This window comes from Toxotes jaculatrix, chromosome 13 (assembly GCF_017976425.1).
Source record: "Toxotes jaculatrix isolate fToxJac2 chromosome 13, fToxJac2.pri, whole genome shotgun sequence".
NCBI classification, from domain to species: Eukaryota; Metazoa; Chordata; class Actinopteri; family Toxotidae; genus Toxotes; species Toxotes jaculatrix.
Window position 1 is genome coordinate 5943504 of NC_054406.1, and position 15581 is coordinate 5959084.

General features: G+C 40.1%; 1 protein-coding gene across 4 annotated transcripts in view; it reads left to right on the forward strand.

The window, feature by feature from the left end:
- samd12 (sterile alpha motif domain containing 12) overlaps positions 1-15581 on the forward strand; it is an 85911-nt gene that overhangs the window by 35165 nt on the left and 35165 nt on the right. For 2 of the 4 annotated variants that reach the window (XM_041053335.1, XM_041053334.1), the window contains exon 5: positions 238-5456. The exons of the other annotated variants lie outside the window; for them this stretch is intronic. In XM_041053335.1, the coding sequence (XP_040909269.1) occupies positions 238-392 (155 nt within the window). In that variant the 3' untranslated portion in view covers positions 393-5456. Of the gene's footprint in view, positions 1-237; positions 5457-15581 lie in introns of those variants that run through there. 4 annotated transcript variants of the gene reach the window in all.

Sequence of the window (15581 nt, forward strand, 5' to 3'; positions counted from 1 at the left end):
TATGGTGTTACAAAAGACATTACTGTCATACTTCTTTTATTAGCTTTTCCTATGCACTCTGTGGCCCCCTGCAGTTTCTCACTTTAACCTCATTTGTTTGCTTTCTACACAATGCACTTCTCACTTTGCACAATGCATCATCTTGTTTCATAACAACAACCAGGCGCTGTTATTTTCCATCCACGCCTGGCTCTCTCCTCACCCCATGATTCTCAGCTTCCCTTGTCTCTTCCTCAGCAATTCTAGCAGCTGCCCTCCTCCATCACCGCTACCAGCAGCACTCTGCATCACCACCACTACTGCCGTCAGCACCCGTCTGCCCACAGACTCTCAAACAGAGCTTTGCCGCAGGGGCCAAAAAACAAATTCTAGAGATCTTTGTCACTCCTTGAAATTCTTGGAAAACATTTGGGGTGTAATAAAGAAGATTCTATCCCTGCCACTGTTTTGGTCCCCTAGCAAGTGGAAAATAGAGAGTGCAAGGCCAGGAGTTTAGCTGAGTGATGACACTTTGCTAAAGGCTACTCTCAGCCTCCCATCTTTTTTCTTCTTCTGCACTTTTCTTCTCCTCTGTTCTCCTCTTCTCTCCTCTCCTCTGTATTGATGTTATGGGAAGCGACAGCCCACCAGCCTCAACAGCGACAGGCCGCTGGCCTCAGCAGGATGCAGCCTGTTAGTGGAGCCTATCTGGGCCTTGGGGATGAAGGACACAGGGGCAGAAAAGACTGAAATATGGTGGATCTAGGGAATGTGAATATGGAGGAGTTGGAGAAAAGATGTAGAGTAGATGAGAAGAAATGTCGACAACATGTTTTTTTTAATGTTTTTATTTTAGAAAATTGGGTGTGCATGTTTTGCATGGCATGAATTATGTATAAAGTCATGAGAATCATCACAGAAAGTAATAAGTTGGTATAAATGAAGATGGGTCTTGTACATACATTTTGAGAAATATAAACATTTTTATTTGATATTGGTGATTGTTTTATGCATTATCGTAACTATAGTTTTTTGTATTTACCAGCTACAGTATCACTGAGAAGTAATGCATGTGATGGAACAGTGAGAAAGTTAGAAAAGGAGCAGGAAGCAGAAGTATTTTAAGTCTCCTAAGCTGTCGCTTCTGGAGATGCTTTTGGCAGGGAGTGAAAACATTGGAAGGAGCAGAGACGGTGGAGTATTTCTAGGCCCAGGGCACACTTCCTCGAGCTGTTGCTGGAGGGGAATACAGCTGCAGCCGGTAGGAAGCTGAGCCAGAGAGAGTGAGAGAGAAAGAAATGAAGTGAGAAGGTGGCGGTGAGTGGTGATGAGATGATGAAGAGAAAAAAAAAGAAGACAGAGGAGGAGGAATGGTGCAAAGAGTGGGGAGAGGGGGAGACAGTAGGTGACAAGAAGGTAGGATGAGAAAGAAAAGGAGAGAGAGAGGTGGTGATAGGACAGAGAAAAGGAAAAGTGAGAAAGAGTGTGAGAAAGAGAGGAGGTGAGAAAAGGAAACCCTCCCCCCTCCAAGATATAATGGAAGACAAATACAACTTTGTATCTATGAAATATCTATATTTACATTCTCTATATATGTGCAAATATCCATATCTATATACATAAATACAGCAAATCCTCAACTAAAAGCCAGGATTCAAATGCAGTCTGAGCTTCAAAGCAGAGCAGAATTAATAAAGGCCATATGAAAAGTACTGAGTGCCGGTGAGTTAGAACAGTATAAAAGAGGTGAATATGACTATGTTGATTCACTGATGGAATAAAAGATGTGGAAATGTAGATTATTCTACAGATAAACACACCTCCACATTACTGCACACATATCAAGTTTGCCCAGCGATTAATATGTGGTCTAATGTTGTTCTCAGTGACGGCTATATCTACCAGTTGAATAAACAGTTGATGGGATCAGATCGGAGCTTTATAGACAGAATGAAGAATGATGATGTTGTCTCCCTTCCCTCCCTGGGTAGAAACCTAGTTGCATCCATGAAACACAGCGACAGAAAAAGGATTGCAAAAAAATGTAGGTGACATTGACACATCAGGCAGATTGTTGTATGTCAACTTAGATTTTCATTAAAAATAACTGCTTTAAGAGGCAATTGTTGGACAGATAGGTCGCTCGCTACTGTAAGGGCAAAAACAAAATAAAATGTCCCCACCCTGCCAACAGGAAATTAGCTAATAAAAAGTGGCAATTCAGACAGAAAGCAGAAAATGAAAGTGGTAGGAGATTGGAAAATATGGAAATGTCTTAGTAAAATATATTTTAAAAAATAAATAAATAAATATAAATAAAATATCCTAAATAAGCCTGTTTCAATTAAAGACCTGGTGTTTTCCTCAGTCAAAGGCTGCATTTTAAATTTATGGTATAGATAGATAGATACTTTATACATCCCCAGTGGAAATTCACAGATATACAGTAGGTCTGTGTTAGAAAAAGAGAAGCATTGAGAGAGGGCCATCATCTTTATAGAAAGGGAGAGAGAGATCCACTAACTATAAAGAGAAAGGTTGCAGAGGAGAGCGCTGGAGCGAGCAAGGTACACAATAGAGAAAAAGGCGAGAGTGCAGGCAGGAGAGAGCGAGGTGTTGTAATTACTGCAGTGTACCCAGACAGAATTAGCTAGACGGACAGTGATTAACCTTTAAGGCTTGCTGGGCCATGGGAGGGAAATAATTAGATCCCCCCCCCCCCCCCCCCCCCCCTCTCTCTCTCTCTCTCTCTCTCTCTCTCTCTCTCTCTCTCTCTCTCTCTCTCTCTCTCTCTCATTTGCCACGGGGACGGCGGAGAGTGGAGACTCATTGCTTACAGTCAACAGAGTCGGAATGAAGCTCTCCAAACAGAAAGTGATACCCAACAACGACCTTAGAGAATCAAGTGTACGGCCTGATAGACTAAGAATGGTGTAATGCTGAGTGCAGACTTTACAATAAGACAGTGCGTGTGTGTGTGCAGAGATATTGTACGACAACTGATGCCCCACCTAAGACACCTACTGGGTGGTGTTGACCAATGGGAGCACAGAGCATTCTTCCACACACTCATGCTATTAGGTGAAACTCTAAATCGGAGGAAAGGTTTTTTTTGAAGCTATGAGAATAAGATCCCTGCCTTTTTGATGTGTCCTAGAGGTGCATGGGTGGCATACTGTATGGACAGAAGGGAAAATATAGGGCGGTGAATCTGATTAATGTTGAACAGTAAACAAACAGGGCCGTTTTCACACTATCAGCGTTATCACAGTTCAGGTTAGAAAGACTTGGCAGGGATGAAAAGAAAAAATGGTGATTCTCAAAGGTTCAAACACCAGGTCAATCTAGGAAACAGTATTCTCAATCTAGGTTAACTCAGCAATAGAAGAGGTGTAATTATATACACATCACGTATAGGTGCGAGGATATTAAAAAACATCACTGAAAGAAGTAGTTACGCCTGCACGCTGTCTGCAAGCCCCAAAATTTAATCAAAAAGACAACGTTTTGATCCCAGTCAGATGACGACCTGACCCCAGCCGGATCTTTGTCAGGTCAAAGCATTTGTGGGAGACGTGATAATCATTCAAATGAGGATAACACCCACACTTTTGAACTTTTTTTTTTAACTTCATTTGAACGAGCACAAGCAAAAAGTGACAGAGGTAGTGGGCGTGCAGTTTGGATTGTCGGTTGTAGGAAATTACAAAAATGATCAGACACAGTTCCCCCCCTGTTTCCAAAGTGGGAAAGATGTGGAGGAAAGAGGGTTTAGACACTGTTTGACCATCTGACAAGCATTTAATCATACTGGCCCTTTAAGGACAGAAACATATGCGATTTTACTTGTAAAATAAAAATGGACAGTAATTGCACATTGCATCAATAGCAGTTAACAGTAATTGCACATAAGTTGGAGTCATAATAATGGCACATAGTGAATGAGCTGCATTAATGTACCAAGCAAACGCATGAGTCAGAAGTGAAGACATAAAATATGAGAAAGCCTGGCCTGCCTGCTCGGGTCTAAACACTTTGGCAGAGAGTTTAAAGTTTCACTTCTTTAGTACAACAGCAGCTCGAGGACTGTAAAGGTGAAAGGAAGAATGTTGCACATGTTCTTCACAGTGTTGTTATAATACAAGTGCATTCACCTTGGCTAGTTTTGTTACAGATTTCTCCAGCACTATTAGGGATATAGAAGAATTGAGTTTTAGCTGATGTGACCTGACATGACATGACAGAAGAAGTAGAAGGAATAGCAGCTTTGGTGTATTTAATATAAACTGAAAGTAGTTAAGTGCATGTTACTTTCCATTATCTAAAATACATGTCCAGTATATTTATATTGCATTTTCATGCACACACACACATCATCCAGTTGAGGCTTTTTTCAATCAGTTTTTGAAATGAAAAATAATAAACAAACATAAATTTGTGCTCTACAATGGTGAAATGTGTCTCAACGTGCTCAACTTTCCAATTTCTGATGAAATTCTATGAAAGTAGCCTTGTATCCTGCTTCATTACTGTGCACATATCTAACTGTCAAAGGCTGTCAAATTTCCTCAACTCATTAAGGAAGGAGCGCGTCCTCCCTCACCTGCTTAAAATGTAAGAGTCAACAAAAGTGGAGTTCTGTGGTTCTCATTTCACAACAGTATGGAAAATCTCAATACATCATGTCATTTAAAAAAAAAAGAAAGAAAAGAAAAATGAAACCTTGTTTTTTTGAGGTGGACAGCACTTGTCAAGTACAGCTGTCCCACTGCCCGCTTCAGTCGGGAGGAAATGAAAACAAAAGATAACATCAACAGAAAAAAAGATTTCATAAAATGTCAACACATTTAAAAAAACAAGTAATATATGAAAAGTACGGATATTTAATAAAAGATCAATACATAGAAGAAAACCAATAAAATAGTGTTTTATGAGGTGATTTAAAACATGATGCAGGTTTTGTTGGACCATCAACTCCTGTCTAGTCAAGTCCGTGTTTTTCTTGTAAATGTCTTCGTCTGAGACAGACATGCTCATTGTACAGTTTATATTTAGTCTTAATATGATATCTGTGTATCCATAGAAACAAACTAAGATCTTTCTGCACCTGAGACAAAATGTAGAGGGCAGGGTGAAAAACAAAAGCATCTATCTCTCTTCTGGCAAATTAAAGTGAGTTGTGGCTTCATGCTAAGCCCTCTGACAGCTTAAAAAGTCAGACCCTGAGACAATGGAAAAGAGGGAATGAGACTGTTGTGATTAATCAGGCTGTTTTCTTGATAACAGCATTTAACCGTTGAAACTGTTGCATGTAAAAGCCTCTAGCGGCTACACTGAATCTCTCTGAATTAACTCTAATACAAAGATTGGAAGCCTTTAAGCTGTCACGTTTCTCCCCCACTTCCAAAAAAAAAAACTCTTCTTCTGTATTCAATTTCATGCTTATAACCATTTCAGAGTTTTCAATAACAGCTTTATGCCAGTAAATATGCTATTACTGACTTGTGAAATCATCACTCTTAAAAGAATCTTGAATTACACAGCTGACAGAGCTTTATGAAAGTGGTTCTCTGAGTACATAGTGCTAATCTGTGAATGTAGACACAGGCTCACTGTTTATGCTTCATTTACTGTAACAGAGTTTCATTTAAAAGGGAAGATGAAGACAAGTTTGAAAGAAATTAGACATAGAGGCTTTACAGTTTCACTCACCTTCAATTTGTGCATTTGTGCCTGTTATTGTCCACCAGAATTACTAACATTTATTAAGTTTGTTTGCTTCAATCCATTAATATTTTTTGGTACTATGTTAGATGTGCTTTTCATGTAAATTTTTGCAGCCTGTCACCACTCAATCACAGAAAATATAATGGGAAACATTTCAAATCAAGTAAATGATCAAAAATTTCAGTCTCCTTCTAGGTTTTTTGACACAGTGTAGGTGTTATCTGGGATTTTAAAATATGCTTCTAGATAACAAGAGCTGCAATTGCTTCTCTGAGCCTGAATCTCAGACACAATAGTCTAAATTTCTTACACAAGTTCCAGGGTGAAAAAGTTCAGTGACAGCTTTTGTAGACAACTATGGCCTCTGGGCAGTAAATGAAGGGAGCTTTCCTGTTGTGCTTTAGCAGACCTTGGTTCCCTTGCTCCAGGCACCTTAATGAATTATCTGTCTGTACTTCATTGCTTCATAGAGGAAATCTCTTCAGTCTGAGATCTTCACTGAACAGGATGTCCTCCTCTGTATTTTTTGTCCATGGTTTTTAACTAGTTCAACATGTAAAGTCTGCTGACGTGAGGATCTTGAGCGACTAGAGAAACCTTACTGAGCGAAGCACAAATAAAGGCAGGACTTGCACACTCATGGGTTCCACATTTTCCCCAGCTAGGAGATTAACACTTCATTTTACAGTCTGATGATTGTGGGATAACAAGCAGCCAAATCAATATCAGGCTTGAAGAGAGAGCAGAGTTAGCTTGCCTCAGAAGTGGGAAGACACCATTTGAGCATGTGCAGGTCTTGTTGAACTATACTTCCTTTCTTACTCACTGCACTTACTTAGGAGATCTAACAACACTATGGCCCCAGGTCAAATAACATAGTCCAGGCTATAACATACTTTTTTTAACTTTGATTGTCCATTTGCCTCTAGGAGCAATTTAAACACCAAACTGAAAAGGTTTTGCCGAGCTGACCTCATGTCACAGGTTAGCAAAACCAAGATTTCCAGCTCCTGTTAATTTGCTCTGTAAACATAACTTAGATCTTTTTTTTGTGTTTGAACTGCTTAAACTTTAGATTTAAGACAAACACACAAACACTATTTGAAAGTTAGATTTGGGATTAGAGCTTGGAGACCTGGTTTTGGGCCAGACTGCTGGCAAGGGCAGCGGCACTGGCAGATACCTGGTTCGTATCCAATAAATCCACTTTGAATGTGGCCTTTAATAGATGTGTTAATGCTGACACTTCCAGAGCAGAAACAGCATTTTTTGCTACCTGCCTACACCTGACTCTCAGAAGTCTCTTATTAGCTTCAAACACAGATGCATTGCACATTTACTTTTTCTGGATAACCAGGGCTATTAAAGAAATGAAGAAATATTTGAACCAATGATAAAGAAAGAATATATGTCGCTAACATTTCTGACTTATTTGATTCATGAATACTTGAATTTGCTTGGACTTCAATTACACCACACTCAGAAAGTGTGTCCTATTGTCCATCATGAGTGAATTGAGTGTCTTTACTCTGAAGTCGTTATTGAATCTGTTCGCTCTGAAGACTTAAGGAGCTCAGGGTGACTACTGCCCTTCCTTTGGGCTTTTCAGTGAATCACATCTCTTGCTCCAGTGTGTGGGGAGCTGAGAGCTCTCATTATCCGGGTTCTCTCCTCAGGATCTTGCCCTCTATGGAGGCACTTCCTCCTTAAGCCTCCCTTGACTCCATATATCCACCCTCCCATCTCCTCCTTTTCTTTCCCTCCCTCTCTTTTTCTTGCTGCAAGCAAAGGTCAAATTAATTCTTTTTCATAATTTCCTGTCAGCAAGATTCCTCCCTCAGAGACTCCATCTGTGGCTCAGTGCCTGAAAGATGTGATTAAGGTGAAGACAAAGTGAATACCTCTGTCTCACAAACTGAATAATGTTTCTTTCCTTATCCATATCGATAGATAAGGTGTATGGTAATGTCACACTTGATAAAGTCTCCCACAGTTTCATTCATTGGGTGACACCGCACATTAGGAACTAATATGGGCTTATAGTCACAAAGGAAATGTCATTTAGGAGCAAATGACTTCACTGCTTAGATGACAGGTTGTGCTCTAACCTTGCTCATTAATGCCGTAGGTCTCTAAGGCTCTCAAAGCCTAAACGCAGACATCCACAATATAACTACATACCTCAGATGATTATAATGTTTTGAAATACAGAGAATAATTAAATCCCCAGTTGTGAAAGCAAAAGTTCCTTTCATTAATTGAAACTGGCCTTGGTAATGGATGTAGAGCAGACACCCCTTAGCTGGTGTGGTAGACGGAGTCTGAAAAGAATCCCCTCCCCCCAAAAATGCTTTTCTATAACCTCAAACTATAATTCTCCTTGACATGCAGTGAAGACTCCCCACTCAGGGCCCCCAATTACCGACTTTCGCCTCACTCCAATCGCTTCACGCTGCACTACCGGTGTCGGCCATTTTCTTTTTTTCTGCGGGAAAAAGAGCAGAGAGGGAGTTGAACAGCGTCAAGGTTAGGCGAAGCACATCTCATCTAGTTTTATCCAGGGAGAAGCAAAGGATGCATGAATACAACAAACCCACTCTTACCTCCAGCTCTGGCTCTCAAGGACACTCTAGAGCAGGATTCAGCCGAGTATGAACAACATGTGCAGATCTCTTAATGAAGCTGAAGGAAAGAGGGCACCAGCAGAATTTACAACGATGTGAAGAAACAGAAGACGGAGGGAAAATGGAGAGGAATTAAGAGAGATAATCAAGAAAGATGAACAGAGAGGCAGAGGAAGAAATAGAGAAGGTGCACAGGTGGGATTGCCCAAGGCACAGCACCGGCACTTCTGTCATACGTGACGTGTCTGTGTGTGTGTGTGTACACTCAGTGTTCTGGCCCCTGACCCACAGCAGAGGAAAACAGATTGCACTGACAGGTCCACTGACATCACATGAGATGTTCTGCTCTTTTGCCAGAGTCTCCGGAGAGTCCTTGGCTAACAGATGTCCAGTAGGGTTTGAAGCATTACTGTAGCGTGTGCCCTATAATATGATGGCTGCAAAGGGAAATTGGCAGAGAGCTTTGCCGTCAATATGCCATTTGTATAGACGTGATCTTGCACCACAAAGGCCAAGTCTCAGCAGAGTCTGGATGCCGACAGTCATGTAAACTTAATGGAGTTCATGATTCTTGTAGAAGTGAACTCTGTAAATGGTACATTGGTGTGAAATCACAAGCCGAACTCCATATAACAAAAATGACCTTGTTGGTCGATGAAACCCGAACGCTCAATAGTTTGCTCTTTTATGCCGTTTTAAACCAGAAGCGGTGGGTTAGGTTTCACTGCGCAGAGCCGCATTCATTAGTTTATAGTGAAATGAGAATCCATTAAAAAGTCATTGTATCGGTGGCCTGGAAGCACGGCTGGTTCCACTCAGTCTGCTGCTGCCTCCATCCTCCCTGACCACCTCCGGACATCCAGGAGCCCAGACAGCATGGACAGACCAGACTCCTGAGCACACGCCTACAGCTTCCCAGCACTCGCTCATGAGCTTACCAACCTGGATCAATAGCCATAGGACACTTACTGTACTCTGAGACTAGCCATTATGCCATAAACATGCCTGAGCACTGGCTCCAGACTTACTGTACGTACGTGTAATGGAGAACAAGGAAATGGCACACGAGAAGTTCTTTTGACGTCTGTTCGTTGCCAGGGTGACCATTATGCATTTTTGAGGTAGCATGGCAGTACGCCTATCACTTAATGCATTAGAGCAGACTCCATAATGTGTTAATGGGTTAGTGTTCCTTGGTATTTTACCAGAGGAAATAAGATAAGATAAATCCACGAAGTTGAAAGTTGCCGGCCTATTAGAGCTTAGAACACAAATCCTTGAATTACAATTACATACTTTTCAGTTATTACAATGAATGGGAGGCCGATGTGTTGTGTTGTAACGAATGTAAATGTGTCTCGACTGAAGTGTAGTTTGTCGAAGGGATTTTTTGCATATTTATGTTTATGAACTTAAATGTGTTTTTTTGGGGCACAGCAGAAACACAGCAGTACTGTATATAGGCTAATGTATTAATTAGCCTAGATTTATAGATTGCACAAAAATAACAGGCAGAAGCAAGTATAACATTTATAGTACTGCAGCCAAAGCGAGATGCATGAGCCTCCTCTTCACTATGTCTGTTTTCTGTACTGCCTACCTGTAACGTTTCAACAAGCATATAACCTTCAAAGCTGCAGATAAAACAAAAAAACATCTCTCAAATTTGTTGTTTTAAGACCCCCAACTAATTTAATGTTGAGGTTTTCTATACAGATGTTAAACAGTCAAAGACCAAACTGAGACCCTCTGCATTTCACACACTTGTTTTTGTAGTGTAGTGTAAATACTTACTGTATTCAAACTTCAGTATTCTGCTCTTTCAGAAAATCTTTTTTGATACAGTTCAGATACACATGAAGGAGACCACTTGTTCACATTTGACAAAATGTAATTACAATGAATAATAATAATATATTCACAACATAGATCCTCCGGTAAAAAGTTCAATATTCTAGTGCTTAACTATTATTCTGTTGCATGTTATCGCTGCCTGTTTATGTGAGCATCAAGCAGACATAACCAGCTAAGCCAGGAGCAAGAGTGACTGACAGAAAAGGAATATTTATTCACAAAGCCACCTCAGAAGGTACGGTACCATAGATGCATAAAGATGAGCATAAAGGAGTGTGAGAGAAAGGTGTTGAGTAAAATGGAAGAGGGATACGAAGGACATTTTGAGGGAAATGGGGTGCAACGAGTGGGTACATAAAAGGAAATGATGTATATTACGCCAGTCCAGGATCACGGTTTGTGTATCGAGGATTTATGGCGGCGTACTTTGCAACAGCGCTGCACCACACCTGATCATCCATTATTATTGTAACATCTCTGACTTTGGGGGCAGACATGATTGATGGGGAGCCGTTAATGACTTTGCTTTGAAATTGTTATTACCACAAAAGTGACACACGGTATTTAAAAAGGTGGTGTTTGCAATTGGACGTTGTCTGAAAAGAACACAGTCATTTGTCAAACTGATCACTGTTAAAAATGGATCAGGGTATCATGGGAAATTATCATTAAACATTTCACAAATGGAACAGAAACATGGAAGCAAGAAAAAAACTTGTATCTTGTATCTAACTCTGTGTGTCTTCTTTAATATAAATCTTCTACCCAAAATATATATTGTTTTCTTAAGCTTTACTTCATCATTTTCTTTGAGACTGTACAGAGACAGTTTTTTTTTTTTTCAACAAAAGCTTCTAAGTAGTCTGTGCCCTAATTTGCATCTACACTGGCAAATTACAAGCAAAACTGCTCATCGCTGTTGCACCCGTGGAGTAGTTCTATTCTAATTAATATGATAGTATTCTTGTACAGTCTAATAGCCCTCCCCTCTCACAATCGCTGAAAAGGCGTACATGGCAGTGAGTCACTGTAAAATACAATTTGGAAAAAAAAAAAAAATTAAAATCAAAAGTAAGCCTTGCATAAGTAACAGTGATCAACCCACCCCACATCAGTTGTAATTGGTGCCATTAGTCTTTTTATGCTTGATTGCCTGCCAAAATGTCAGCCTATCTATTTCTCTATTGTCGCTTTTTCTTTCTTTTTTTACCCCCCAAACTATCAGTAATTAAAAGTGATTGTCTACTTGTCTCAGTGCCAAGTGGAAGAATTCAAAACAGGAAAAACTTAAAACAGAAAAAAAAAAGTTTAAGTCCTTTTTTTTTTTTAAATAGTGGTGAAAGTTCTGATAAGCAGCACTTGTTATTGTAAAACACACCCTCGGCACAGGTACTCACTCCTGCACATTGCACAGTACTGTGCCTGCTGTGTGTTAAGTTATGATGAAAACTATTAAACATGACAGACAAATAACACTATGTCCTGGATGACTCATGCTCTACATTTTATTGACCCTGGTGGAAAATTAGCCCTTCAGCAAAGCATACCGAGTGGTCTGAAACAAAATATACAGCAACAAACATGACAAATTAGAATTTACAAACGGAAAGAGCAGAAAATTGAATAAGTAAAGAAGATGTTATTTGTTGTAGGCCAGTGGGTTTTTGATGTATGAAGGCACTGGCTCTCTGCTATTTTTAGAAGTTTGATGGTTAGGCAGAAGCGTATTTGCTCATTGTCTTCTTAACTGAAAATATGTATTTGTGCACTAGTTTACTTTGGCTGTCAGCACTCCATTCTAGCCCTTCAGCTGTTGCTGACCCTGGTCTACATCACTATCCTAACCAGTATCCTAACACCCAGTAGTAATAGTAAGGTTTAAAAAACTGAAGAATCATGTAAATTTAACAGACAACAAGCTTTTTTCAGGGATTAAGAAATTAGTTAAGTTGACTCCTCAGAGATTTAGTTTAAATTTAGTTCAACAAGAGTGCTTTAATTCTAGAAACACTGAGACATTGAATTATGTAAATTTAAATGTAAAACTGGAGGTGTTCTAAAACGTTTGACTAGTAGTGTATACAAAGGTTTGACTTTAAAGGTTCTCTGACTGGCAGGTACCTGACATCTATAAATAAATATATGGGAGTAAAATTAGTTTTTGACTTTATAAGTGCAAGGTGCCTTCTAGTAGCAGCATTAGCATGTAGTAAAGCATTCACTGACCCCCTGATAGTTAATTCATTTTTAAAACAATTTTGCTCCCCAAACGTATTTGAAACAGCATTGGTTTAAGCTTCGGATTTTAAACAGAATTAATTGTAACTGAGCTTTGCTTTTTTTTATCCACAACACCACCACAGGACCTCAAGCTTTAGAGGCTTTTTAACTTTTATTTTAATTACTTAATAAATATTTAGAGGCAAGGGTTGCCGGAGGGATGAAATATGAACGAGGCTTTTTTTTGTAAATAGTTCATGTCATATAATTCTCTGCACATGTTTTTTCCTCTGTTTTGATGATACGTTTGAGCGTCTGCATGTGTAGGTAAAGTAGGTTCTGTACATGTATAGGTATGAAGTATGTGCTGTAAGCATAATATCTGAAATGACATACACTTTCACGCTGTCAGTGTCTTCCTGCTAAGCTCTCTTCTGAACGGGTAGCATTTTCTTTCAACTTTCCCATGCCTCTTACGTGTTATGTGCGTGCTACAGGACAGGAGTTTTGGGCTGAACATGCCCTCCATTAAAGATTTAGCTTGTTCACAGAGGGGAGTTATTAGAGGCAGGGGCCCCTGCTCCTCAGGAAGAAGTTTCACATCAGGACCAGTTTGTTGCATTGTCAGAAGATTAAAGCCAGTTTGTTGAAAGGTCTTTTTGTTATTCCACATGATTGATCTTTTTCCACCCCCCCAGCCCCACCACTCTTTCATATGCCAGCTATGAATGCCAAGCTGGTCTCCTTGTCTCTCCTTTTCTCTCTTGATTTTCTTTTCACAGTTTCTGTCTGTTTTATCTATTTGCATGTCAATGTTTCGTGTCTTTCATTGTCTCTTCACTTTTGTCCCTCTCTTCCTCCCACATTGCTGTTTCAGTATTTCAAGAGCAGCATCGCTCAAGGATCTGTGTTTTCTTGAAACCCTTTTTTTCTCTTTCATGTTTACTTTATTCCCTTAATCTTTTTCTCTGCTTCTCTCATGTTCTTCTTCTCATTGTTTCTATCTATATATATCTTCCATGTTCTCTCTGAGACTGGTCATCAGTGCTTTGCCGCTGCCAGTTGCTGCGCTTGAGGGACATTGCTGATATAATTATAGCTTTTGATTATCCTCCAGACTGACCCCAGGATGGCCTGGCCCTGATGCAGCACCAGCCTGCCAGCCGCTACAAGTGCTGCAGCTAATGAGGGACACCTAGTGTTTCCCACTGCTGGCTGACTCTTTGATTTATTGTTTCACTCAGTTCATACCTGCGGCTACATTTCTGTACATTAGGAAACGTTAAATAATGAAGTTTACTCCACGACTGATGTACCTATCCTGTGGTCTTTTGCAGACAAGCATGCCGATGCTAAATAGCGGTGTGCATCTAGCTGTGATGTAGTGGTAGGTGTATAATCCCTCATATGAAAATTGGTTTTACCGCAGCATGACATGCGGCGTCACACTACATAACTCTGACATGACATTAAAGCCTGACATATAGCGCATTCTGAAAATAAAAATGCTAACGTGGTTACAGTACATCAGAGTTACGCTTAATGGTGAGATGCACAGATGGTAGCAAACAAACCAGAATACTGTGGTAGAGTTGGGTCCTGCATTTACTCCGCTTCGTACTGTAGCTTTGAGGACTGTCACTAAAAGGGGTTTTTGTTCATAAAATATTCTCTGCATTATATCAGAACAGATTTTGATACTCTGCTTATGAAGCCAAGTATGGATATCGGCCATCCCTTGATCTGATTCACTGATCTATTGCTGTTAATCAAAGCATTTTCCATTGGAATGATTGACTTTAGGTGTCAAACCAGTGGAGCATAAAGTTGTCAGTGCGGCAGATGCAGAGGAAAATTTATGCTCCTACCAATGTGGAGTAGTATTGATATACAGTATAATCCTCTTATCCCTTCTGTCTTGTGTTGGTTCCATTTCTATGCGCTCGTATACGCTGCAGCTTTGTCTGAATCTTGCATGTGATTTTTGGAGTATGTTTGCTTTCTTGAATATATGAGCATATGTGTGACGGCAGACATGGCAAACTCCGTTGTATGTGTTCGTGTTTTTTAACCTTATTGAAAAGGTTGACTGCGTCCCTTCCAACATGCTTTACCCTCTCATAGTTGAGCACATGTATATAGATGCATACATTTCCAAGGCTATAGGTGCCATGCTTTTTTGCTTCACAGTATCTTACAGAAGGCACTATTTTGAACATCACATCATAGTGACCCAATGTATTGCATCAACCTTTTAGGAATTTAGTTGTGAGGTTATAGAAGGATCAGAGGTTAATTTGACTACCTGAGACAAGAAAGAGACTCATTTAACACTAATTACGATCACCACTCCCATACACAGGCACACCGCAGAGCGGTGCACACACAGCAATACAAGAAACACATTCATATTTACATACCCACTGACTCCAGTGACCTGCGCCACCAACTAATGATACAGCCTGTGACAGTTTTAGTGCAGCCGTAATTTTCAACTTAAATATGGTCAATGCTTTCAGTTCTGTTGCTCTGCATGAGCATGTGCGTGTGTGTGTGTGGATCAACACCGCACTAAACATTATGGACTGTCTTGTGTAGAAATATCAGCCCCCCCTTCTTTGCTCATCTGTCATGTACCTAACTTCTTTGTAATTAAAACAGCTCGTAGTGCAGCCCATAGTGTGTATGCTGATTATGGGGCAGGGGTGCGGTTAGTGTTTATAACCTTGGCAAATCAAAGTAAACCTCTGCAACCTCTGGTATTCAGTCAGATGTACACGCGCACTCCGAGATCCATAAACACACACACAAACACACCAGCGCTTGGTGTCCTAACTGTAATTATGCAGATGGAGAGAAAGTAAATGGGTAGCGAACAACACTTTAATTTGAATTCCTCCTTTCGCCCTCCGTGTTTCACTAATAATTCCATTTACAGTAATTTGTTCCACCTCAGGCAATGACTCATAACAAAGGCAGTTGGATGTAAAAAAAAAAAAAACGCACAACACACATGTATGTATGCACACAAACACCCTTTTTGTCCCTCCTTGATTCTTTACACATTTTACCTCCCGTCCTTACACTTTTCTCAGCTCCATCTCCACCACCGCCTTTTCTACACTATCAATGTTACAGCTTTTGGCTGCAGAAAGTGTGGAATTATGGCATGTCAGT